At 40.2% G+C, this 27,805-nt stretch overlaps 1 protein-coding gene across 4 annotated transcripts in view; it reads right to left on the bottom strand.

The window, feature by feature from the left end:
- The window catches only part of septin12 (septin 12), a 240,629-nt gene that overhangs the window by 28,620 nt on the left and 184,204 nt on the right, over positions 1-27,805 (bottom strand). For all 4 annotated transcript variants that reach the window (XM_062453429.1, XM_062453420.1, XM_062453446.1 and 1 more), the window contains 2 exons: positions 25,790-25,918; positions 5,903-5,984 (listed from right to left, as the gene is read on the bottom strand). In XM_062453429.1, the coding sequence (XP_062309413.1) occupies positions 5,903-5,984; positions 25,790-25,918 (211 nt within the window). The remainder of the gene's footprint in view (positions 1-5,902; positions 5,985-25,789; positions 25,919-27,805) is intronic.

Genomic DNA, 27,805 nt, shown 5'->3' with positions numbered 1-27,805 from the left:
TCGTCATGTGGTTGGTGGTTACGATGCCCAACAGCTTTTGAGGTAGTTTAACCGCATTTAGTGGGTGTGCCAGAGGTGATACCCAATCACCATCAAAGTGTTTACATTGTGACTCTGGTGACATCTGTTCACCCTAGCCACCTCACAAGCAGACTGGCCTTCTCAGCTTCACCGCTCACATGAGGCAACAGGGTGTTTAACCCCAAGGAGATTATTGGAATCGCAATGCTTTTTCCTCCAGAAATGCAAATTTGAATCAAGTATCAGGAGGGGATTCAGCTTCACTACACCCTGAAAAAAATGCTTTAACATTCACAAGAGCACTCATGATTCTGAAATGTAAGATTATTGTGTTTAGCATGAAAATAACCTTAGATTTTGTCCAACATTTATAACAAATGTGTCTAAATGTATCCAAATTTGTTATTCAATTACCATTTTAAAGTATGAAAGTGCCAGAATTGAATCAAGCATCCTCTAAAAAGACTCTAATATTGTAGGAATTGGCCATACAGTGCAAAATATGTGGTAAAATTGAACGATTAAGCTAATAATGCTAATTGTGCTAATTGCTCAACATATGCAAATTAGCATCCAGCAGTTTATGTATACTGGGGTATACAGAAACTTTGGTGTACTCAACATTTCTGGGTTCACCTAGTTGGCTACTAGACTATTATGGCTGATGTGTCTTGACTGTTGTATTCAGACTTAACTACCATATTTATAATGCAGAAGTAAAACATATTCTAAACATTTTAAATGTGAGTGTTAGACCATATTTTAACATAACTGTCAGAGTGTTTACATGCACACTAATACGCTGATCATAACCCGATAATGGCAATAATGCGATTATTAAACTGATCATGTAAACGCCTTTATCTGATTATCTGAAGTCGGGTTAAGGTCTTAATTGCCGTATTCATACCCCAATAAAAACACCTGGATTTTTGCCCAATCATTCGATTCTTTATAAACTGTTTTTGAAAACTGCGCATGTCTGCCACTTGTTTTGAAGTCACAGCGCGTATGATTTAATTTAATTTTGCCTATCTAAATAAACAACAACCGTCTCGTGCAACAAAGTTGCTATAATGTTTCAACGGTTATTTTGTAACGGTGAGCATCAACAGTTTAGTTCAACCAGGCTGTTAGAGTTAAGTCACAGCACTTTTGGTCTGAAGAGGAGACTAAATATATGCTAGTTCAGTTAAAATAGTTAAATATACTCAAATTCATAGACGGACGGAAACATCGTAATGCGGAATTGTACAAACTGGTGGGACAAAAAATGAAGGATGCAGGCTTTATTCGCTCAATTGAGCAAATTCGATGCCGGTGGAAGAGTTTAAAGCAGGCATACTTCAAAACAAAGAGCCACAATAACACTAGTGGAAGTGATCATGAGACTTGTTGTTTTTATGACGAGTTGAGCGATTTGTTGTGGAGTAGACATCGGTCTTGATGAGCTGAACCCAGCACAGGACGAGCAGGTGACAGTTACAAGTTCGGTACAACGGAGGGAAAAGCAAAACAAACCAGGTTCCTCTATGAGTGAATACGGCGCATTGAAGATGACATGTAAATTCCGATTGCGTCAGTAATTTTTTTGGCCCTATTTGTATGTGTATCTAATGGCTGGTTAAGCACTGTAGGGAGAAGTTGAAAAAAAATGTTTGTCTCGTTTCAGTGATTGGCACACCCGGGTGATGGCGTCGGATATTTTAAGTCATTTAGCACACGCCAGATGCGTTATATGCGTTAGCATGATATATGTATTTCCATTCACATACCCCATAACCAGTGACGTGGGGTGATGTCAGTAAGAGGCGAGGCACTTGAATGGGAAAATGTGTAAATAAAAATGTTTACGTTTGAATTTTGGCAGGGTAGGCAGTGCCTAGCTTGCCTACCCAGACTGCACGTCACTGCCCACAACTGCTGAACAACGCCGACACACAGTGCTTGTCTTATCCACCACTCTCTCGTCTGTACTACTGTAACTGAATGGGAAACCGAAGTTTTCACAAACTTGCAATCTTAAAAAGGCCGGCGGATCCTCTTTCTCTCATGGGTCGCCACCACTCGCCATACTCGTCTTAGTGCTGCTAGCTAGCTCTGACTCACAGCGGCGCCAATCAGAGCTTCAGATTAGATGTCCCTAAAGAACACGACTATCTAACAGTAGTTCCGGATTACATGAATTAATTTGCACGCGAGTTTCATTTATATATTTTCAGATTCATTCATATCATTTCATATTTTTATAGCGTGTATTCTCCGTGTTATTTCATGCACCGAACCATGACGCCCGTACCGTACAGTTCGGTACGAATACATGTACCGTTCCACCCCTACTGGCAACACAACTGGCTGAGAGCCATAACAGAGAAGAAAGAATGATTTCGGCAGTTGTGGAGGCAAGTTCTCAGTCCACAGAGCGGATTGTCAGCCTTCTACTAGACGGCCTGCGAAACACCATGCCCCAACCCATGTTTCCTCCCTACCTATTTCAAGGATTTCATCAATCACATCCCCCTACACAACAAGTCTTTTCCGATTATGATTTAGAGCAATCAGCCACTGAAAATAAGGGCAGAGAATACAAAAACTTGTAAATGTAATTGTTTTATTGTTATCAATAATAATTTAAACATATTTTGATTGAGTTATGAGTTATAATTGGGTGTGCTTTGCCTTCGGCAAGGGCACAACCTTTGTTCTCTCACATATATTATTATTATTGTTTATTTTTGCCCCCCTAAGCCTCAGTCAATATTTGGACTACATAGACAACCTAGGTGTCAAAAGTTTTGTCTTGGTAGCGATTGAGTTGCTTGTATTTTTATTTACGTTCCGTTGCACGGTTTAAGTAGAAATTATGTTTTTGTGGCGAAAAAGTTAAGCTAACGGTGGCTAACTTGCTAGCCACAGTCACTGACGCTACTAACGTCACTAACGTCACGAAAACTCGCGTGAATATCTCTAGCAGAACTTTAGTTTAGCAGCTCGTTAACTTCTGGCAGCTGCCTTGCTTTACTGCAAGGCAGCTGCAGAAACGCCACAAGCAAAGAGGCCTGGGTGATAACTATTTGCTCATTTTACTTAGTGATATGACACACAATTGTGATGTGTAATGAACAATATAAGATGATATTATTAAGTAAGTACATCTACTTTCGGAAACAGTAGTCTACTATTTCACTGAAGCATTAGCATCATGACATTAGCCTCTGTTGCCCGGGCAACACATACTACAGCGGTCTATGATGCATCTGTTTTCAATCGTTAAAATAAACATTCCTCACAAATACATTTTCGTTGTAGGATTTATTATGAAATTAGATTACAATTAACGATTTGTGGGTGAAATTATCATTACCTGTGGTTTCAAACCAGTGTAGCTCACTGCAACGCTGTAGGCTACAGCCTGTAGCCTATGCGAGACACTAGTAGCTAGTTAACAAAAACATCTCCACAGCTGTTTACAGTAGGAAGTCAAACAGCGACAGAACATGTTCAGCACTACCCTTACTTAAATCAAAAGTCTTTCAATAGGTGAAACTATCTGACTAGTGACTACTAACCTGAACTCCATTGCCACAGCCTAAACTTTGTCCATCTGTCCATTTGTTATCTGTCCATAATTAATTTTAGCCTAAACCGTACAACGGAACGTTAAATTGAATTCAACCAACGCAATCGCTACCAAGATGAACACAGTCTAGTACTGTAGTAGTACAATTTACCGGGGCAGCTTCTCCACACAGGGCTAAATCGCATTTTGCGTTGTTACTGACAATGATTGCTACCACTGAGCTTTTTATGAATGAGGGATTTTCCCCTTAATAAATGTCAAGCTTATTTAAGTTTTTGGGGGCATATTTTCAGTTAGCAGATGGTACTATTTGAAACGCGATTCCATCTGAGATAGCTACTGCCGGTAACGTTGTTGATAGAATAAGCTTCAAAGGGGGTTCTTTATTAATGAATGAATGCATTCTATAGGCTAAATGCCTGAAAATATCACCAGAAGGGAAAAACTTAAAATGACGTTTAAGTCATAGAGATTAGGTCAATTTTTACACCGGTCTGCCAAATGTATTCATTTTGATTCAACTATGAGGCTGCTGATCACCATTCCCTCTTGCAGGGGAAATGAGAAGACAACTATTTCATTCTACTCTTCACTCTTAGTATTTTTAGTTGTGAATGAGCAGAAAAAATTATGCTTTTAAATCTATGTAATCTTTACAAATAATAAGTAGGCTATGCATTTTTGATATAAAATATACAGAAATATCAGTTGTAAAAATGTCATTAAAAAACGGACCCCTCTGCAACCGACGCAAGCAAGCACACCCTACAATTTCCCCAGAAATTGTACCCTCTCTAGTTAGTTTTGTTTAAACCTCTTTTTACTGAGAAATATAGGCTAGATTATAAACAGAGACACATCAGTACATGTACATGAATTTTCCTTTTTCTTACACACAAAACACCCCCCTCCAGGCCCACCCCATCCTACCTCAAAATCTGAGTATCCATCAGTCAAGTGCCAAAACAGGAATGGGTGTGCCATCAATGCATCCTACTATTTGAGTAATATAGAATGCTTCTTCAAATCTTTTTGCAGTTGCACAGGCCTCTTCCACTGAGTGGACTTTAATTAGTTGCCTGACGACCGACGACATCATACTCTTACAAAATATGTACAAGCATTTCTGCACAGTGCATTTAGCGACCCCAAAGTGGTTGGCCACTAATCTGTATTCACAGCAGCTTCCCAGTTTATACAGACAAATTGCTACTCGCATCTGTAGGGGTAGGGGGGCACGTACAGTCTCCTGTTGAGGGCTCATGACCTCTGTCATCAGTCCACATAGCCTCATGAATGAGCCACGGAAGTTCTCCTTCCATTCGGTATCGGTGAATTCATTTAGGACTATCTGCTCCCACCAGTCTTTACTTCTGACACGCATCCAGCATCCACGCCTTCTTGTCGGAAAGCAGGTTATCTGTCCATTTGTGATGGATAGAGTGTAGAGCGTAGATGCCTGAATCATAAGATTACGACGTTGTCTACTTTCCGTCACTATTAAAAGTAACATGAACGCTGTTGTCATTTGATTTTGCATCAGCAACAAAGTAACAACTGCGTAGCGAATACATTTTCTAAAATCCATGGTTGATTGAAATGATAAATAAATTGCTAACACAGAGAGGACAACTGTTTAACGTTTTTTTTTTGGGTGCTCGCACAACAAAGTTAACTTAGTTGTTACTTGTTGTTACTTAGTAACAACTATAGAAGCTACACGCCGAGCAGAAGTGTGTAATATGTAGCTAGCTAGTCTAGTAGGACTCAATGTGTTGACACAGGAAGACACTTTGTTGCAGAAGGATGATGGTGGTGCAAGTTTTGTCCGTGGAGCATACAACGATTAATAAAGAGAATCATGTAGACGCGTTTCTTGAGTTAACACATGTAAACGGATTTTTGGCATAAACCGACAATTGCTAGTAATCGGGTTTCTCATGGTCATGTAAACGCACTCATATTTAGAATCTATTATGGCTTAACACACTTCAAATGTGGTTGGATTTAGTTGTTTAAAATACATTGTGACGTCACTATCACCTTTAGATTGCATTATGACCTATCACATTTACAATTCATAATAACTTATCAACTACCTTTGTAACGTGTTGTGACATTCCTCCTTATTGTAGAACTATACTGTAAACTTACATCATAATACCTAGACAGGTGTACATTTTGAATGTATAATGCTTAATGAATTGTTCAAATTTCTTTTTTTTATTAAAACATACTGACTTTACCCACACTCTTTATCCACACGTGCCTTTTGTCTGTCCCTCTCTTTTGCTCACTCACCAGTTCTCATTGTTTATCTGGTCTCCAAAGCCTGGGGTGTCAATCACCGTCAGCTTCATCTTGACTCCGTTCTCCTCGATCACTACACAAACACAGAGAAATACAGACAGCCAGACAGAGAAAGAAAGCGCATTTATTTTTAAAGATAGTTTTTTCTTCTAAAAGTCACCAGAGAGTAAAGGTTGGTCAATACACATTTGTGGTAAACTCCCAAAGAGAACAAGAGTTTGGAAGGACAGAGATACAGGAGCACATAACAGCATTCACTTTTTATGAAGCAGTGAAGCATGTTTAACAGCAGATGCTTTCCAGCAAAACAACCAACACCTAGACACTTTATGGCAATATTTGTAATTGAGACAAAGAAAAAGAGTGTATGGGCAACAGAGAGTATGTGTATTTTGCAGCAGAAAAGTGGAGCAATACAAGAACGCAAAACACCTGAGAGATATACATTTAGCCTGAATGAATGGGTGTGCACAAGTGTGTGTTGTTTATGTAGACATGTGCATGTTCTGCATCCAAAACACTATAATTTGAGGATCTTCAGGTGTAGATACCAGGAATATTCTGAGAGCGGAAATGTGACAGCCAATGTAACCAGCAAAGTACAGAGGCACAGTGACTGGGAGAGCAGATTTGGAGAGTCTTTTTTACAGACTTTTAATAGTTTGTAACTACATTTTCAGTGCTTGACAGTAACTGACGGGGACAGGAGGTTGCAACCATCTCACTCTTCCGCTGAAGGCCTAAAGTTTGCAGAAAGAGGAATAAGAAAAAGCCCCATCCCCAACTTTTCCCATCTCAAATGCCAAAGTAGGTTAGACTTAATGGGGGGCAAAGGAGAAGGGGGTTGAGAGTTTCTATTCTATTTCTGTCAGCAGCAAAGTACATACCATAGAGGGTGGTCGTCAGCAAGGTCTGATGGGAATAGTGGGTCAGAAAATCGTATTAGTTGTCTATTGCTATATGTATAGCCCTCATATTAAGAAAGTGTTGAAGAAGTCACTCAATATAATAACATTTTAGCATCACCAAATACTCATACTTTGTAAGCAAAGTCGGCATGTTTTGTAGAGTTTTGGCGGCGTGATTAGTATATTTCATAGTTTTGTTGGCTATTGTCACTTAGTTTCAGACAAGCCAAAGATCTGTGATTGTATGTATGTTTACTGTTACTAATCATTTACAACCATTGGTATTAACAAATACATCGCTGCTGGTGAAACAATCTACAGTTGAAATCTAATAGATTTGTTCATGTTGTATGTAACTGTAGGATGGCTGACTTTGCGGCAGTGAAAAAAAGGCTTGGAGGCAGTGTTTCAAAGATTTAGGACAAATACAAAAAGTTTTACTAGCCAGTGGCAGCAGGCACACATCCCAGTATGGAGAAAAACATTGAAAAGAAAAAAACTCCAAACAATAATTTCCAATAACAAAATAACAAAGACACTTTCAATAATTAATTGAACTAACTCTGGCCATTTCACCATGTAAGTTTCGACTCAACTGTAAGAGGTGTTGTCTGTTGTTCACCTTAGACCCATCTGCCCTCAACCTGCTCTGCTCTGGAATTTTATTTGTGCAGCCTAACCCATTATACCTATCCTAAATCAATTATCCTTACAATACTACCTATTCCGCCTAACTATCAAATACATTCACTATAATAATACAGATAGGTTAATACAAATACAATCATGTTATATAAATATAGCTGCAAGCAGCAATGAGGTGGCCAAGCAATCGAATGACCCATAAAACAAGTTGTACATCCTCAGAAGAGGGTTACGAGTACACGCAACAAGTTTGGTGCGAATCCATCAAAGATTTGCTGAGATACGACCCAACTTCCTGTTTGCTGGCTTAACGGCACATTTTGATTGGCCGTACCGGGCAAACGGTTTTGAAAATCCAAAAAACATATGATGGCTTTTGTGAGGCTTGGTCTGAAGATGATCTCTGCCAAATTTGGTGAAGATTGGAAAACATTTGTAGGAGGAGTACAGAAAAAACGTTTTTTCAGTAATTCAAAATGGCGGCCGCATCAATTCGGCTGTTATCACAAGTTATCATGTGTCACACACGGGATGTCCCAAGATATCATGAGACAAAGGAATCACTTAATAAAGGCAAACGAATCAACAGTTATTGGCCAAAACACATTTTTGCATCCTGCGGCCACGCCCAGTGATCACATGACACCAAATTGTTTGGACATCCTCAGATGAGGGTTCCGAGTCATCGTACTAAGTTTGGTGTTGATTTCTCACGGATTGGCTGAGATATGACCCAACTTCCTGTTTGGTGTCTTTGCTGCCGATTTTGATTGGCTGTACCGGACAAACGGTTTTGAAAATCAAAAATCTTTGGATAACTTCTGCGAGGGTTGCTCTGACGATGATGTGTGCCAATTCTGGGGAAGATTAAAGAAAAATTGTAGGAGGAGTAGGCTTTCAAAGGTTTTCGATAAAACCGGAAATGGCGGAAATTCTATATAACCGGAAATTGACGTCATAGGGTGTGTTGAACTCGTCTTGACCCAGGGAATCCAATGGTACCTCATTTTTGAAAATCGGTCATACGGTTCAAAAGTTACGTGTGTAAACACAAGTCCAACTTTGACCCGTTGGTGGCGCTAGAGTGCTCCAATGAGAGACATGAAACTTGGTGAATATAAAGAGGGGACTGTGCTTAATGAGTGTGCCAAAATTCACAACTTTTTACCATATGGTTCTAGGGGCTGCCATAGACTCCAATGGCAGAAGAAGTGTAATAATAATAAGAAAAGGTAGAAACACTTAAGTGGCTTCGCCGCTTCGCGGCTTGGCCACCAATAAGAAAAGGTAGAAACACTTAAGTGGCTTCGCCGCTTCGCGGCTTGGCCACCAATTATTTAGCCCTCTAAATAGCTCCCCAGTGATCACATAATACAAACACCCCTATCATCCCACCAACAACGTCTTACGTTCCGTGTACCAACGTTCAAAAGACCCTCCCGACTTTACGTCGGGTCTTTCCTCTGTCCTGACGCAGGACGTCAAACGTGCCACCGCACGGTAAGAAGTTCGACACTGTTTAGCTCTGTACAATGTTCGTCATGCGATGTATGGATGGCTCTTCTGTGACGGTATTGTATGTTTTTGTCTCACCGATGCAGTGATTGTGGTGGAATATAGTTGTTGTGTTTGTGCAAAATAAACATTGTTCTTGTATCTTGGTCTGGCTACTCCATTTGTCTTGTTCAGGTATAATGTTAGCGGTAACAGGCAGCTGCACCGTTACAGTAACCCTGTAAATATTTTGTATAGTTATAAATGAGATACGTGATAGTAATAAGTGAGTTTAAAATGTTATATTTTAAAGGGGTGATTGACTGGGTTTTTGGGGTATTTCACATTGTTCCTTAAGGTCTCCGAATAGGGTATGTAACATTGGTTGGGCTGAAAATGGCCCGGGTGCTGTTCTATGCCCCCTGATACATCCAGTGAAATTTTCCCAGGAAAAAACGCTAAGTTTTCTCCTTTTATTGTATGCTCATGAATATATAGATGAGCTGCGCACTGATTAGTTGGTTTACAACGAGTGAAGCTGCGGAGCAAAGACGCAACACGGCCAACAGCACTCACTGAAACAAAGAAGGTGGAGACTTGAAATAAAAACGAACAAATAAATATAGTGTCTACACAACACTGTTTTCCACTGTTGTCGAAGCAAACAGGATCGCCTTAGGTGGGTAACGTTAGCACTACAGCTTAGCAAACAAACTCAGTTAGCTCTAGCTATCTTGCTGAAAAATAGATCTGGACAAACATGCATCTTGAATTGTAGATTTACATGACAACGCAGGTTAATTATTTGAATGAAACACAGTCAAAAACATAAAATAACGTTAGCCCCATTGCCAATAAACTAGGCTAAATCATCACACATTCTACTTATGGTCTTGCGTTAGCAAGCTAAACTAGTTTAAATGCCTACAGTCTAGGTGTTTTCGCTATCTAGCTGTTCTTGCATTCCTTGCAAATTAGCGTTAATAAATAGGGATATTCCCATAGATAAACATCAACCATGCCTGTATTGTTCTTTGGGAAGATGGTGAAAAGTGTCAGGATTCCCGGTAAAGCCTGGAACACTGCATTTACGGCACTCCGTTTTCAATATGTTGAAAACTTATTGACTTTCTTATTTGTAATTCGTGTGGAAGTACAGAGCAGCGCGCAGCTAACTAAAAAAAGTGTCGGAGATCATCCTCCGTTTATGTTCCTGGACCAGAAAACCAGATGGCGGGTAAATGTAAATTTTGGGGCGTGACAAAGTTGATGCTGCAACTTGTGACGTCACAAGTAAAGAATATATTGTGCATATTAAAGTTATGCATTGTGCTTATTAAAGTTATGAACTTAGAAGTGTGCTCAGGCTTAAACATTGGGTCTCACACTGGGTGTGGGAAGCAGGCTGTTCTTTGTGTCTCTATCTCTTCATTTTCAGAAACAACCTTGAAACCGGGTAGAGATGGCACCCAAGCAGGTGGGACGCGTAGGCAAGAACAACTCCCTGATGCACGAGAGAACAAGCTCAACCCTATTTTCATCTTTCTGTTTTAATTGCACTGTATAATATATGCTGGGGCAGGGAAAGATAGCCAGTTGGACTTCGTGAACCAGCCCAAACTCTGTTGCGGGTAGGGAAACGTAGACAACCCCAGAGCTCTGGACGTGTTGATTTCTAACTGCTGCATTAAAGCTGATGTTATCGGACCTCTGTGACTCCAGACCACTCTTTCTAGAACACAGACTTGTGTCATTGAATACCATAATTACATATTGGAATAGACACAAAGAATTTCAATCCTTCACAAGTTGCAGTTTCAAAATAGTATTGAGAAGTGAAATTTTGATACGAAAGAGGTTTCAGTGGACTTTGAGGTTCACTGTATGTCTATTTTACACACCAAACTGTCATTTTTCAACTATGACAAGGTAAAAATAATGATAATAAGTAGGAAAAAATAATGAAGGGATGCGAGAGGAAAGAATGGCGGAAAGTTTTTTGTAGTCCGCGTGTACGATAATAGAATTTGAGATTAAAGATCCTATAAAGTGGAATTAAAAATGAGTTTTAAGTTCATCACACCACAGAAGAATGTGTTGTTAACTACCCATCCAAATTCGAATGAAAAAAAAGTATGTTAAATTAGGCTTTGAAATCGTGAGAAAATCACCAGTCTTCTCTGCTTGAGACTGGGGGTGTGTATCACCTGAAGGAGCTGAAGCTCCGCCCCCTCGAATTTATTGAATTTAGCAACAGAAGGAACACTAGCTAAATCAATTGCAGATATCAGAACAGACCTACCTGCAGTCTCTGAGTGTTTTATGTGTTAATTACTTTGTCTTTGCATCCTACCAGCTGAGTAACAGAATGCAACCGTCTGTGATCTGACGTAGATAGGTCGCTGTGACGTAGATCGGTCGGGTTTTGTCTCCGCCTATACAAAACGGAAGCTGAAAACGGAAGAGAAACTGTTCAACGGTTTAACTCCACATTTCAGTGCGACCAAGTTTTCGCGCTTTGCACATGCTTTCAGGAACTCATTTCACACGTCAATAATGTACTGAGAAGCAAATCATGGAATTTGCTTTAGAGGGTCTTTCAGAGATCGCGAATACAAGCGGCCGAAATGAGTTTTCTCCGCAGGGTGTCCGGGTTCTCCCTTAGAGATAGGGTGAGAAGCTCGCTCATCCGGGAGGGGCTCAGAGTAGAACCGCTGCTCCGCGTCGAGAGGGGCCAGTTGAGGTGGCTCGGGCATCTGATAAGGATGCCTCCTGGACGCCTCCCTGGTGAGGTGTTCTGGGCACGTCCCACTGGGAAGAGGCCCCGGGGAAGACCCAGGACACGCTGGAGGGACTATGTCTCTCGGCTGGCCTGGGAACGCCTCGGGGTCCCCCAGGAAGAGCTGGTGGAAGTGGCCGGGGAGAGGAAAGTCTGGGCCTCCCTGCTTAGGTTGCTGCCCCCGCGACCCAACCCCCGGACAAGCGGAAGATGATGGATGGATGGGTCTTTCAGAGTCTATTGTTTGTTTATATTATTATCGACAAGATAGTTTAATGTACAGGGGGGTATTCGTCGTAGCTCGCTAAGCGGTTTAGCAAAAACGCCCCTTTTTTTGGTTCGTGGAAGCAAATTTCGATAAATCACCATAATAACATATCAATTAGCACTAACCTGCTCCAGAGCAGGCTAACGTAAATGTAGCTGGATAAGCATGCCACACCCCCGGAAAATAACATGGCAGCTCCCTTTTTGAGAGACCCAGTTGACCAAGGAGCTATATTCTAGTTCGATTACATTTCCATACCAATAGAGTTCTTCGCGATCGCCAAGATCCTTTATTTCACACGGATGAGTTGTTGTTTGAGCGATATCGATTCAGCCGACAAGGACTCATTTATTTGCAAGACCTTCTCGGGCCGTACATTGCAAATATCACACGGCGCAGCAAGCTTTATGCTTTATTATGAGCTTATGCTGCTGTATGTGAATATGTAACGCTATGTTTTAGGAAAGGTCTTGTCTTATCTGTTGTGCCTGTGCTTTTTATGTTTCACTATGGGAGAGTGGGAAACGTCATATCGATTCCTTTTTATGTCATGACATGTGAAGAAATTGACAATAAAGCTACTTGAAACTTAAACTGTGCTTCAGACTCTCTGCATAGCCTTGAGGTTTTTTGCGTCAGGTACATTTTTATACAGTATAGGCGATGCAGAAAACATTGGCAAAGCCGGAGCATGCGTTGCTGTAAGAAAAGTGTACTTGGCGCTTAACCAGCTGATGAATCAATTCATCATATTCCCTGCCATGTTCCAGTCAATGAAATCAAAGAGGGATTTACACATAGGCCTACATGCATATACACATATATAGTACATGATATAAACGCTTTCAGTACATATATCCTCATAAGTGTCTATGAATTCGTATCAATTAGATACCCTTTGGCCTTGTTTTTATCTACTTATTCTGAAAAAGTTGGGATCATTATTTTCGCTAGCAAGATCTCATTCGATTATTAATTTCCATTAAGCCTACTGCCAGCAGGCACATTTAAAGAAATGTGATCTGATTGATTGGGGTAATGGCACTTAAGATGAGCCTATAAATTTTCCCAAAACTTACGCATTTAGCTTATCGTAAATTTTTTGCCAAGCTGCTTGTCTTGCTCTGGCAGCGGTGGCAGTGTTTGACTTAGCCATGATAATATGCTTATTGTCTTCGTAGAGACTCATTCTAATAGTTTGCTCGGATGGCGAGAATATCACCGCTCTCTCTTTCGTCTTTTCCGCAATCATACCGTTAGAAAATCACGGTTTTGGTGATCGACCTTTCCTGCCTTTTGAAGTAGGACGTGCACGTGCAATTTCCCTGATAAGTTTAGCCTGGTTGAAATTAACCACATGATTTGTATGCGGATTAGCCGTTGACGAACCAATATTTTCTGTTCTCAATCAGCTCGCTAATGTTAACGGGCAAAAGGGACAATTGATTAACTTAGCTTCAACCCTTACGACGAACGGGGCCCAGATATTCCTTCTACTTGCAAGAAGCAAAAGAGATCATATCTGCTCAATTTATAGTCTAGCTACTCGTGTGTAAGTTACTAGCTATCTCGTTAGCCGCGGAGTGCCTTTCACTAACACAGTGAATGAACTAGTACTGTTTAACCAACACGGTTTAATACACTGTAAAAAAAAAGAGATGAAATTACCGCACTTTTTCTGTAAATTATACGTGCTCAGATAAAAAGACAATGGCAAACTGTACATTTATAATTTTACATAAACATTGCAGCCAAATGTTGTTACTTAAAAATACACTAAAATTTCAGTTTAAAAAAAATAATATTAATAACATTTTCACAAATGTTCTGTTGAAACACTTAATTTCACTTGATCAAAACTAGCTAATTTAACAGTTATTTTGCAGATATTTACTTTCATCCCACGGACAAATAACTTAATAAGATAATTTTTGGTTTAGACATAGGAACCTTGAATTGTGAACTGAGCTCGGGTAGTTGACGTCATGAAATCCCAGCATGCACCAGTCAACATCAAAAGGTGCGTTCGACATGAACTGACTTCATGCAGCGCTGCAGCTGGCTGCAGGTGGCTGACTTGAAACAGTGAATTCTGGTTAGACTTTTTGTCCGACTTGAGACGGCGCCGAGGCTAGGTCACTGTGACGTAGCCATCAAAGTACCGTGAGATCGATTCGAGAACTGCCGACTGTGTAGCCGAGGGCATTTTCTCAAGAGCAACTGCAAGGGTTCTAATTACGACACATCTATTTCATGAATGGCCAGACTCACACACGACAACTTTGACGCGTGTTTTGTAATTATTCTGACACCTTCAGTTTCGCCAACGCTCAAATCCGGACCAAACTGTTTAATTGAATTAAAAATGTGTTGAAGAAAGGGTTTTAGTCCGCCTCTTCACTAACGGAAAGACTAAATTTAATTATAAATAAAGTAAAGAAAGCAAATAGCGCTTGATCGGCCATGACTGACGTCAACGCAGCAAACCACGAGAAGCTGGATTGTCCGACTTTACAGAGCCGTTTTCAACTCCTCCCCGACTGCAAGCGGCTACTCTCGCCGGTCGTTTCATGCAGCCGCAGTCCATGTCGAACGCACCTAATGACTACAAAAGCCTGCAAAATCCTTTTTGGGGCTATCTCGTTGGTTATGATCATTGACCAATGCACTTTTAGTAAAGCTCTCTCTTGGAAGTCGCTTTGGATAAAAGCGGCTGCTAAATGAATAAATGTAAAGACTCCAGAGTAGGACGAAGGAAAGTTGATTAGATAGTTGTGTAGCGGCAACGCTCCTGTTACCCAGAATGCCCCGCGGCAAGCTGAAAAGCTACAGAGTTAAAGGTTTAAGCTTAGTTAGATAAGCATTGTTTGGAGTTTTGTTGTTGTGTTCGTTCTGTTTTGATATGTGTAATGTGATGGTCTGTAGTTTGGATACATTAAGTGTTCACCCTGAGTGTAAATGTTGTCCAGTTAGATCGCGATCTAACCTGTCTAATAAGCTTAACGTGCGGTGAGCAATATTCCTCTCCAATTCGCACAGCTAATCGGTGCTACAGTTGTAATCTAAAGCACCGGTAATATCTGTAGTCTCTGGATGCTGATTACTGTGGATGCTGATTGTTGTGCACACGACTTGTTTTGAATGAACATGTTAAATCGTTATATCTCGTTTTGGCTCTATTTAATATTTTTATTTATTGAAAATGCTGTTTTTTTACAGAGAAGTTCAATTAATAGAAGTCATATTTACCGGCAAAGAACAGCCTGTAATGTAATATTACAGATATATCTTGTAAATTTGATACAGGAAAATGACAATTATTTTACGGTTAATTAATGTTAATGATTTTTTTTTAACTGTAATTGAATGGGTTTAATCTGGCGTCACAGCTGCCAGATTGTTCCTGTTTTTTTACAATGTTACTTTTTACAGTGTATAGTAGGTTTAGTTTTATATGTTGCCAACGCGGGGACAACTGCACAAGAGTTTCATCAAACAGAGAAACCAGATAGCGCCGTGAGATTCTCGGACATCGCTCATGGTTCCTCTAGCCATGCTGGATGAAAGACGCTGACATCAACGCTCGACATTGCATTGGACATATTCTTCGTTATCCTGCTATCCACGGAGATATATTACTGACAGACACAGACACACATCATTGCACAAGGTACTGTTGTTTGTTTGGCTCATATGAGTGAAGTGACCATTGTTTTAGGGTCTCACCGCACCCTAGCATCAGATTAGGCCTGCAACAAGTTTTATTTTGGGATTATTCGTTATTTGGCGGCTTGGGTGTGAATGTGTGGTGTGTATTTAGCCTACAAAGTGATGTATGGTCTATGCGTTGTTTTTTACATACACTAAAGATGTACGTAAAGTAAACTTACCAGAGCGTGTAATTCCTTTTACTGTTAATGTGTATGTGACCGTCGAGGTAATAGTTATACTTAATAGTTAAATATAGGAACTCAAAATCCATAAGGCAAATAGCTAACTTAAACAAATTCAGGGCCCTTTGTTAGACCATTAGGGAACAGAAGGGCTACATGTAGAACATGCACGATGGGAATGAACCAATGTAGGCCTACACGATTCACAACACCTCAGTTGACGTGAATTGGCTAAACTCACTCCTCAAGTATGTATACGGACCACCCACACCAACAAATCGCTAGCTTTTCATTCGCATAGCTGGTAGTGGTCGCACTTGCAGAGTTGGAGGTGCCGAGTTTGAGCACAGGTGCGGTCAAGATCGGCCGTGTGTGACTGCAGATGACTAGCGCAAATACGTCTGTTGCACTTGGGTAAGTTTAATATCCATCTATCTGTCCTGTTTAGGGGCTGAGTGATCATCTTATGTGTAGGCAAGAATGTTCGTGTTTTTCTGTTACTGTTATGTACCGAACATGCAGAGAAGTGACAGTCATGCCAAGTTAGCTAGGTAGCACAGTTGAAATGCCGATGTCCATATACAGTAGTTGGGGGTGGATCTGCCACTGCCACTGGCCTCTTCAACAAGGCCAAGGGTTCACACAGACTTTAAACCACAGACTTTAAACATTGCCATATATTGCACCCTTGCCATTTTTACACCCATGTCATATTTGCACTAAGCACCCTATTTGTATTATTATTATTTTTATATTGTACATTATAGCTATTTTACACTTTATATTTATTTTATTCTACATACCTGTCCCCTTAGTATTAATTAGTATTAGTTAATTAGACTTTTCACCTTGTGTATAGTATAGTTAGACTTGTCTAAACTTACACCACTTATTTAAAGGTCCCATGACATGAAAACTTCCCTTTAGGAGGTTATTTAACAATAATATGAGTTCCCCTAGCCTGCATTTCGTCCCCCAGTGGCTAGAAATTTCGATAGGTGTAAACCAAGCCCTGGGTATTGTTCTCCGCCTTTGAGAAAATGAGAGCTCAAATGCTCGGTTTTGAAAATCTTCTCCTTATGTCGTCATAAGAGGGAAGGTTACCTCCCCTTTCTCTGCTTTGCCCGCCCAGAGAATCTGGCCCACCAATGAGAAAATGAGCTACGACCGTGCGAGCGCGATATTGTTTTTTCCTCAAGACATCATGGCTTCCAAATGACCAAAGCATGGCAGTTAGCCCCACCTCTTTCTTCCTCATAACATTTAAAGCTACAGACACAGAAACAGCACGTCCTGAGGAATGCTCATTGTGGGACTGCTCGTAGTGGCTGTAATTCTGCACCAAGGCTGAATTTCGGGAAAGTCACGTCAGATACAGTATTAGGGGACCACTAAGGCCTATAGGGGGGGGGGGGGGGGGTGATCAATCTTGCCTAGGGCGCCAAATGTGCTAGGACCGGTAGTGTATGCACCCTCCTGCCAAAGTAAATTCCTTGTCTGTGCAAACTTTCATGGTGATTAAAACCCTTTCTGATTCAGAGTTAAGCAGCAACCAGTTCCCACCCATTATCTGCCTGTGAGAAGTGTGAAAAAGTTTGTAACCGTTCAAGAGGATTTTATCCGCTAGTTGATTTAATGGGTACAAATATTCAAATAACCATATATTCTTCAAATATTTGCAGATTTCCATATATGAGTAAAAAAAAACATGATCTAAATTTGGACAAAAATACCAACACCTGTTTTCATGGTTTCATTTCATGTCTAGACAGTGCACTTGTAAGCCTCGATTGTTACATTTTACAGCTGGAGGAACACAGAGTAAGGTGACAGGTAGGGATGGGTATCGAGAACCGGTTCCCAGTGAATCGATTCCTTGGAATCGTTAGCAAAATTCCTTAATGATTCTGTTAACGATTCTTTGTGCCGTTGCGCATGCGCAAACTTTTATAGTTTATTCAGACAGACTGCAGCAAACATGGCAACTAGGAAGAAGCGTTCTAAAGTTTGGTTGTATTTCACACGACAAAATGACAACAACGCCACTTGTAACGCATGTAAAAAGTCTATTTCGTCGAAGGGAGGAAATACTACAAATATGAAGAAGCATTTGAACACACAGCATGGAATGAAGTTACAGCATGGAATGAAGTTACTGGAGCGTCATGTGTTCGATGCATGCAGCAGCGCAGCTAACGTTCGCGCTTCATCTCTAACTATCTAAGGTAGAGCTAAACTGCTCAAAAGTGATCACAACCACTTGTTACTGTGTGAAGCAATTTGCCTTTATTGTGTGTAGTCGATCTAGTTATCTTCTGTCCCGTTGTTTGAAGCATACATTTTAGCTCCGGCATTCGTCTCCCATTAGTATTGATCTTATTGATCATTTCACGTTATCGGGGCAGCGTGTGTTATCAGCAAACGTTCGCGTGTCCCATTATTAAACTGAGCATATCAATTTTTAATCCATTATTAAACTTAGCATTTTAATTGTTTAATTTCCATAAATTTTATTTTATATAATTTTCTATAATGCTACACACCATATACAGTATGTATACATACACATTTATATTTTGTCGTTGCTCTTCTTCTACACTTCTATTTGACCTTGGCTGAAAATGGAAGATTCTATAGCTAAGCTATGTCAGTTATAGCTACGCTAGCTTAGCTATAGAATCTTCAATTTTCAGCCAAGGTCAAATCATATCATATGACAGTGTCGCTCAGTTGAGCTAATATTGGGTTAACACGACAACGCGAACGTTTGCTGATAACACACGCCCTCCGATAATTAACGTGAAGTGATCAATAAGGGGAGACGAATGTCGGAGCAAAAAGTTATGCTTCAAACGACGGGACAGAAGATAACTTGATCGACTACACACAATAAAGGCAAATTGCTTCACACAGTAACAAGTGGTTGTGATCACTTTTGAGCAGTTTAGCTCTACCTTAGATAGTTAGAGATGAAGCGCGAACGTTAGCTGCGCTGCTGCATGCATCGAACACATGACATTCCAGTAACTTCATTCCATGCTGTGTGTTCAAATGCTTCTTCTTATTTGTAGTATTTCCTCCCTTCGACGAAATAGACTTTTTACACGCGTTACAAGTGCCGTTGTTGTCATTTTGTTGTGTGAAATACAACCAAACTTTAGAACGCTTCTGCCTAGTTGCCATGTTTGCTGCAGTCTGAATAAACTATAAAAGTTTGCGCATGCGCAACGGCACAGAGAACCGTTAGCAGAATCGTTAAAGAATTTGGCTGATGATTCCAAGGAATCGGTTCACTGGGAACAGTTCTAAACAGGAACCGGTTCTCGATACCCAGGGGCACCGTATAGGGGGGAAAAGTTAGGACGATTCTAAGGGCCCCTGACTGACAGGGGCCCCAAAGAATAGGCAAAAAGTAATATAAAATTATATTATATAAACCATCATCGAGTATATAATACATTTAAAATATAATAATACAATGAATGATCTCTTTGTTTTTACTTGTGTTTGGCAATAAAGGTTAAATATCCCTATTGACCAAAAAGTAAACATCCATATTGACCGACCATCCCCCTGTATCTGCATGAAATGGTTTGATCCTGCCTTAGCGCACTTATCGGTGACGGTGTTTAGTTGCAGTTAGTAGATGCACTAGTCGCTAATGTCGGGCCGTAAACACAAATCAGGGTTTCAGAAAAGATCAGAGAAAAAAGAAAGAGAGGATAGACAAAAGAGAGGGTTTGTTTGTTTGTTTATTAGCATTTATACAATGATTAAAACAATATAAAGATACAAAAGAAGAGAGAAAAAAGGGGTGGGGCCAGAAACCTATGTGGTTTTTCGTGGGCCCCACCCCAACAACTTAATAGTCAATATTATACATTAATCAAACTAAACAACATTTTCCAAGATAAACAAATAAAATAAGTCGAAATTTTACCATCAATTATCTATATGAATTATAAGTTAATTTCACATGTGAAACAAAATTAAAACAAAGAGAATCGTTTACATTTTAACAGAAAATACATAACGAAACTCATTTTATATCATTGAACATAATAAATACGCGATCGATACGAAATATATTTAACAAATTGCAAAAGAAATGAGTCGAAATTATGCATAGAAGTGTTTACATGTATATCAGGGTGTCAAATATCAAAGAAAAGAAAAACAGAAAAACAGAAAACCAAAACAAGGAAAGCAAACCAGAAAACAACAAATCAGGTGAAAGTAGTGCTTGGATGTTCTATGAAATCTTTTTTTAGAAGTTTTTTGAAAATGGGGAATGACAAGCAAGATTGTTGCAGTTGGGTTAGATTATTCCATATGGTGGGGCCTCTAAACATTATTGTATGTTGTTTTAGACTACATTTTGTCATGATTGGTCTTAAAAAATTCTGGTGTCTTGTATAGTGGTGGTGAATATCTGAGTTGAAGTTAAAAAAACTTTTGTAATGTTGAGGTAGGTAAGTGCTATTATGAACAGTCTTATGGACAAATAAGGCCATTTGAAATGTATTAATATCAAATACATTCATAACATTTAAATCATGGAACAGAGCTGCTGTGTGTGCTGTGAAAGAAGCATTTCCAGCAATTCGTACAAAGCGCTTTTGTAGAAGGTAAAGAGGTTTGATGGATGTTGTGTACGTGCTAGCCCATATTATATTGCAGTAAGTTAGATAAGGATAAATCAAACTGTAATAAAGAATCATGAATATATTTCATGATAGCAAGGTTTTGACTTTCCTTATGATGCCAATGTTTTTGGATATTTTTTACAAACAAAATCAATTTGGTTTTTCCAAGAAATTTTCTCGTCTATTATTATGCCTAAGAAGCAGGTGTGACTTACCTGATTGATAGCTTTGTTATTACTATAGATCTTAGCTTTTTCTTTATCATATTTCTTGTTTCTGCCTGCAAAGATAATGAAGTTGTTGTTTTTTTTACATTGAGAGATAATTGATTTGCCTTGAACCATTGATTTACCTTATACAATTCATTATTCATAGATGTCACTAAAGTGTCAACATTTTCGTGGGACATAAATAAATTGGTATCATCTGCAAATAACGGCAATTTTTTTTTTTGATACGGACGCCAAATCATTAACATAAATTAAGAATAAGAGGGGGCCAAGAATGGATCCTTGTGGTACACCACATGTTAATACATTTTCAGAGGAAGTATTATTTTGATTGGAGACGAACTGTTTTCTGTTAGTCAAATAGTCTTTTAGCCAACGTAGGGTGGAGTCGGTAAATCCATATTTGAATAGTTTCTTGAGAAGTATGTTATGATCTACTGTATCAAATGCTTTGGAAAGGTCAAGAAATATTCCTATAGTATATTCGTTATTTCCCGTAATCCCTACATCTGGAGATGTAGGGATTTTATCAACAAGTTGTAAGAGCGCCATGTATGTCGAGTATTTTTTTCGAAATCCATATTGATGTGTGTATAATATATTATTAACTTCTAGGTGATTCACAATCCGTTTATAAACTACCTTTTCCATGATTTTTGAGAAGACCGGTAAGATTGATATTGGACGATAATTAGTAAAGACACAGATCTCCAGTTTTGTACAGTGGTATAACTTTAGCTCTCTTTAGGTCTGCTGGCACTATTCCGTTTCTCAGAGAAGTCTTAAAAACATGTGTTATTGGCTCTAGAATTTCGGGAACAATTTGTCTTAAGAGAAAGGCGCTTATTTCGTCTTGACCAGGGGCTGCGTTTTTTTAATTCATAATGATATCTTGAATTTCTATTGAGGTGGGTTCTTCAAAAGAGCTTATAGGAGGGAAAGAGTTTTGAAGGTATGACGCAGAACATCTATCTGTTTTATCTATTTATTTTGCCAGAGATGGACCAATGTTTTGATTTGTGGTTTTGGTTGTCAATGTTTTGACGATTTGTATCTATGTAATGTTATTGGTGGTTTCAATCAGTAACCCAGTTTTTTACCAAGAAAGGTGGGTAGCCAATCTGTGAGTGGTATTAACCTGTTGGTTTAATGTCCATATAAGCTATCTAGCTAACCAGCTAACAAGGGACGTCCTTGGGACGTCATTTTGGTAGCTGGGTACAGTGTTAGCCTACATTTCATCAACATTTAATCAGTGCAGGAAAACATTTAGCAAGATATTCAGATTAAATCATTGTCCCGACTCCCTGCCCCTTTTAACAGACTTAACAACAGATGAGTCAGCAGCACCCCAGTCTCCCCATTGCTATCGAACTCCAAGAAGCAATCCATTAATGAACCCTCCCGCACTACCAGCAGAGGACGCCAACCACGACACGTCATATGTCCGATTTGCGCCGCGGGGGTGGGGCGTTTGAATTTTTGCCATGGGGCCCGAAATTCCTGGCGGCGCCCCTGTCGATACCCATCCCTAACTGATATCAAACGAAATTTGCTGCTAATGGAGTTTAGTTAAAACTGTAGAGATGCATGGATTCCATTCAAGGCTAATCAGAGAAATGCGGGACTGTTGTGCAAATCAGCAATGTAACGTTAGCGTAGCAAACTACCGATTTCAATTAAGAACATGGTTGCAAATACATATGTACAAGACAGTGTAGAGCACAGAACAAGATTGTCATAATTTTTTTATCAATTATTCAAGCCGAAAATAATACATTTATGGGACTCTGGATGATCTGTCCGCCATTGTTGCAGGTAGCGCAGTATTCACTAGTGATGGGAAGTTTGGATCATTTTATGGACTCAGTTCTTTGAATCTCGTTCATTAAAATGAACAATTTTTTTTTTAGTCATTCGTTCATTTCAACGGGCGGGGGGTTAAATACAAAGGATCATGACACTTTGTATGATTTGAAATTATTCATGATCACACTAGAATTTAATTATCACCCCACACAATTACACTGTACTGAACTGTAAGTAAAGTTAAACAAAAGTTGCAAAAATTATCAAAATAACAAAACTTGTAATCAAATCAAAGATTGATGTCACCTGTAATCAAAGAACGAATATCATTCACGTCTTACTGCTAAACCTAGCAGTCACGCGAAAGTGAATGACAAAACAAATCCTTTCTGTTTTCTTTTCTGAGCGTGTGTATTCAGATCACGTGAAAAATTATCCGAAGACACAGTCGTGGTTTCTTAGGTTTCGGTTTTCACTACCAGGGGTGAGCCTATGCAGGTCACGTGAAAAATTATCCAAAGACTAGTACCCGAACAAAGGAATCGTTCCCCTTCCAACCGTGTCTTCAGGTTAAAGATTCTTTCCTCTGCCAACCGAGTCTTCGGGTTAAAGATTCGTTCCTCTGCCTCCCGTGAGTCCGGGTTAAAGATTCGTTCATCTGCCGACCGTGAATCCGGGTACGAGTCTTTGGATCGTTTTTCACATGCATAGGGTTAGGGTTATTTTCCTTCCTTTCCTCTACTAAACCAATGCAGGTCATGTGAAAAAGGATCTGATGACTTGTACCCGAAGACTCAGTTGGGAAATGAACTAATAACTTCTGTTTCCTCGACTGAGCCTATGCAACTGTCCCGATGCACGGCCATGAGAAAAAGGAACAAATCACTATTTGAGAGGACTCGCTCCCGAGTCCTTGTAAGGATTCGTTCATTTTGAACAAATCGTTCATGAACGACACATCACTACATTTACATTTATGCATTTAGCAGATGCTTTTATCCAAAGCGACTTCCAAGAGAGAGCTTTGCTTTAGCGCAAAACTAAGGGCTAGGGTTAAGGGGTAGGGGTAAGACAGAGTATTGGGATTTGGCCTTACTCTCACAACACATGGATTTGAAAGTTTTAAAAACGTTCATATTGGTTTTGGTACATGTAGCTGTAAGTGTATCTTCAGAAACATACAGTTCAAATCACTGACCAACACTCTAAACATAGAAAAAAAGACAGATGCAGAAAATGAATATATACGAATATTATCCTAATTCCATAAATATACAGTATTTACGGTTGTCTATGGTTGTACTGTAGCATAAGCAATCTGTAGCCTGTAGACAGATCCATCCAACATTTATCCTGATCTCATAGTAGTTAGTACATACTGTCCATTACTTGTCAAGACGCACTATAGGGGCATGGAGGGTGGGTGAGATTAGCTCCAAAGACAAAAGGGTAATTTGTTCATGATATACAATCACCAACAAACGTGGCATTGTCTGGTGCTTGAGTAGCAAGCGTATATTTATGTCATCACGGCTTGTGTTACCAATACTGTAGCCGATGCATATATTTTAATTTTATGAGAGAATCTGTTCTGCTCTGTGTGCGCTTCCATGCTGACTATTGTGGGCCTATGCTGTGTGTGTGTGTGTTATATGTGTGTGTGTGTTTTAGGGGCTGGGGGGAGGGGGGAGGGACCTGGTGAGGTTTTCTAATTCTCACAAATTCTCCTTTTGGTAGACATTTAGAGTCTAAATCTAGATACATTTTAGACTGCTCCTACTTGGAGGTCTTAGAAACTCCAAAACAAATGCGAATGGACCGGCTTGCGGTCATATCTATCACCACTTTTCATCTAACTTTCACCATTACAGAGAAAGAGAGGTGGAGAGAGGGAAAGGGGGAGAGAGAGACTGTGCCACATGAGGTAAAGTCACCAGGCCATCTCTTGGGCATCATATTAATAAAATGCAAAGGAGGAGTGAGAACATGTACTGTGTGTGAGGACAAAGCCTTCCAGAGAGAGAAAAAGAGAGAGAGAGAAATGAGCACCACTCCATCCTTTTGACAGTGGGACTCCAGGTCAACCTGGCACTTTCACAGACAGCTCTCTCTATTACCACGCATTAGTCTCTCTCAGCATGAGCTCTGTATGCTAGCTATCTATACTGTACACACGCACACACAAGAACCAAAAGCTGGCAGCACTGTAGCAGCATTGTAGCAGCATTAAAACAGGACAGGCACAGTTCAGTATCATCAGGAAAGGCAAAGCTGCTTGGTAATGGAGAGTGTGTGCGAGGTGTATGTGCAAGGGTTGTTTCACCGTGGTTGAAACAACCATGCTCCTGGCATTCTCTGTCCCTCCTCCACACATCCCCTGTGGTGTGGGGGGTTTGAGCTGTCAGCGTCTGCGTGGCCGTGGGTCGGTCAACGCTGTAACTGGTCGCAAGTGGATGTCGATCTGTGACAGTCTGCCAAAGCTGGAGCTAGTCCCCCGGCCTGTGATGCTGCGCCGATCACAGTCCCCAGCCCTGTGGCTACCTCTACCCAAGTTGAACACTGGATTTTGGTGTTTCAACACCCATTGACACTTCCCTGCTGTATGACTATGTTAAGCCTGTGTTCTGCATCTCTGTTTCACCAACCGTCTCTGGAGGAGGGGATCCATCACTGAATTGCTCCTCCCAAGGCTTCTTCAATTTCTTCTCCTCTAGTAAATTTTTCTGAGAGTTTTTCCTTGTCTTCCTTGAGGGTTTATGTTGGTGTAGTTCTATTGGCGTATGTGAAGCCCTCTTTGACATTGCTTGTAAAACGGGCAATACAAATACATTTTTATTTGATTTGGTTGGCACTGTCTGTTTTAGCGTCCCTGTGTGTGAGTATATATGTGTGTATATAGTGACTGAATGTGTGTGTGTTTTGCTTTGTGAAAAGTCTGAACATGTATGTGTGTGTTTGTTCATCTGAATATGTTTGTGTGAAAGTAGAATTGTGTGCATGTGCATATAGGGAGTCAGGTGGCTGAGCAGTTAGAGAATCGGGCTAGTAATCAGAAGGTCACTGGTTCAATTCCCGGGCCGTGCAAAATGACGTTGTGTCCTTGGGCAAGGCACTTCACCCTACTTGCCTTGGGGGAATGTCCCTGTACTTACTGTAAGTCGCTCTGGATAAGAGCGTCTGCTAAATGTAAATGTAAATATACTCACCATGGCTGACTGATTGCAGTTTCACAGTTTTATATATCTTTTCTTCGTAGTTGGGAGTGCAGGACTTGCGGCTGACTTTGGACTTAAACAGTGTGTTAACAAGAGTGGACTTTCCTAGACCACTTTGACCTACAGAAAGAACAAGGAATGGATTAATAAAGAATGGCTGATATATAGTCCTACACACGGTGACAGGCATACAGTGAGGGAAAACATTTTTTGATCCCCTGTTGATTTCGTATGTTTGACCACTGACAAAGAAAGTATCAGTCTATAATTTTAATGGTAGGTTTATTTGAACAGTGAGAGACAGAATAAATGTAAAAATCCAGGAAAACACATGTCAAAATTTGTAGATATTGATTTGCATTTTAATGAATGAAATAAGAATTTGACCCCTCTGCAAAATATGACTTAGTACTTGGTGTTTTTTTGTAGTTGGCTACCAGGTTTGTCCCACTCCTCTTTGCAGATCTTCTCCAAGTCATTAAGGTTTCGAGGCTGACGTTTAGCAACTCGAACCTTCAGCTCCCTCCACAGATTTTCTATGGGATTAAGATCTGGAGACTGGCTAGGCCACTCCAGGATCTTAATGTGCTTCTTCTTGCCACTTCTCTGGCTACTCCTTTGTTGCCTTGGCCGTGTGTTTTGGGTCATTGTCATGCTGGAATACCCATCCACGACCTATTTTCAATGACCTGGCTGAGGGAAGGAGGTTCTCACCCAAGATTTGACGGTACATGGCCCGGTCCATCGTCCCTTTGATGCAGTGAAGTTGTCCTGTCCCTTTAGCAGAAAACACCCCCAAAGCATAATGTTTCAACCTCTGTGTTTGACGGTGGGGATGGTGTTCTTGGAGTCATCGGCAGCATTCCTCCTCCTCCAAACACGGCGAGTTGAGTTGATGCCAAATAGCTCGATTTTGGTCTCATCTGACCACAACACTTTCACCCAGTTCTCCTCGGAATCATTCAGATGTTCATTGGCAAACTTCAAACGGGCCTGTACACATGCTTTCTTGAGCAGGGGGACCTTGCGGGTGCTGCAGGATTTCAGTCCTTCACGGCATAGTGTTACCATTTGTTTTCTTGGTTACCATGGTCCCAGCTGCCTTGAGATCATTGACAAGATCCTCCTGTGTAGTTCTGGGCTGATCCCTCACCCTTTTCATGATCATTGCAAGTCCACGAGGTGAGATCTTGCATGTAGCGCCAGACCGAGAGAGATACAGTTCTTTTGTGTTTTTTCCATTTGCGAATAATCGCACCAACTGTTGTCACCTTCTCACCAAGCTGCTTGGCAATGGTCTTTTAGCCCATTCCAGCCTTGTGTAGGTCTACAATATTGTCCCTGACAATCCTGGACAGCTCTTTGGTCTTGGCCATAGTGGAGAGTTTGGAATCTGATTGATTAATTGCTTCTGTTGACAAGTGTCTTTTATACAGTTAACTAGCTGAGATTAAGAGCACACTCTTAAAGGGAGTGCTCCTAATCTCAGTTTGTTACCTGTGTAAAAGACACCTGGGAGCCAGAAATCTTTCTGATTGAGAAAGATCAAATACGTATTTCACTCATTAAAATGCAAATCAATTTATAACAATTTATTTTGACATGCGTTTTTCTGGATTGTTTCATTGTTATTCTGTCTCTCACTGTTCAAATAAACCTACCATTAAAATTATAGACTGATTATTTCTTTGTCAGTGTGCAATGTACAAAATCAGCAGGGGATCGCCAAAAAAAATCCCTCCCTGTACATAACATCCTATATCGTTTTTTTAGTTGAGAGAGAGCTTATATTATGCAGCTGGGATCTTTTTCTAGCTTTCATTCACAAAAGTACAAATCATTTACAACATATGAGGCTAACAGGACTTTGCTTCTTTCTCAGCCACACATGGCATCATTCACTCAATTACCCTGGGTTCAGTCAAAGCCACAATTCCATAAGATTTGACATGTGGAATCTGGAAAACTCAACTTTGAGAATGTTCCACATTCCAAATAGTCTAAGGG

The sequence above is a fragment of the Osmerus eperlanus genome, chromosome 2 (assembly GCF_963692335.1).
Source record: "Osmerus eperlanus chromosome 2, fOsmEpe2.1, whole genome shotgun sequence".
Classification (NCBI taxonomy): domain Eukaryota; kingdom Metazoa; phylum Chordata; class Actinopteri; order Osmeriformes; family Osmeridae; genus Osmerus; species Osmerus eperlanus.
The sequence above is the reverse complement of the archived record's forward strand: the minus strand, read 5'-3'. Positions and strand labels throughout refer to the sequence as shown.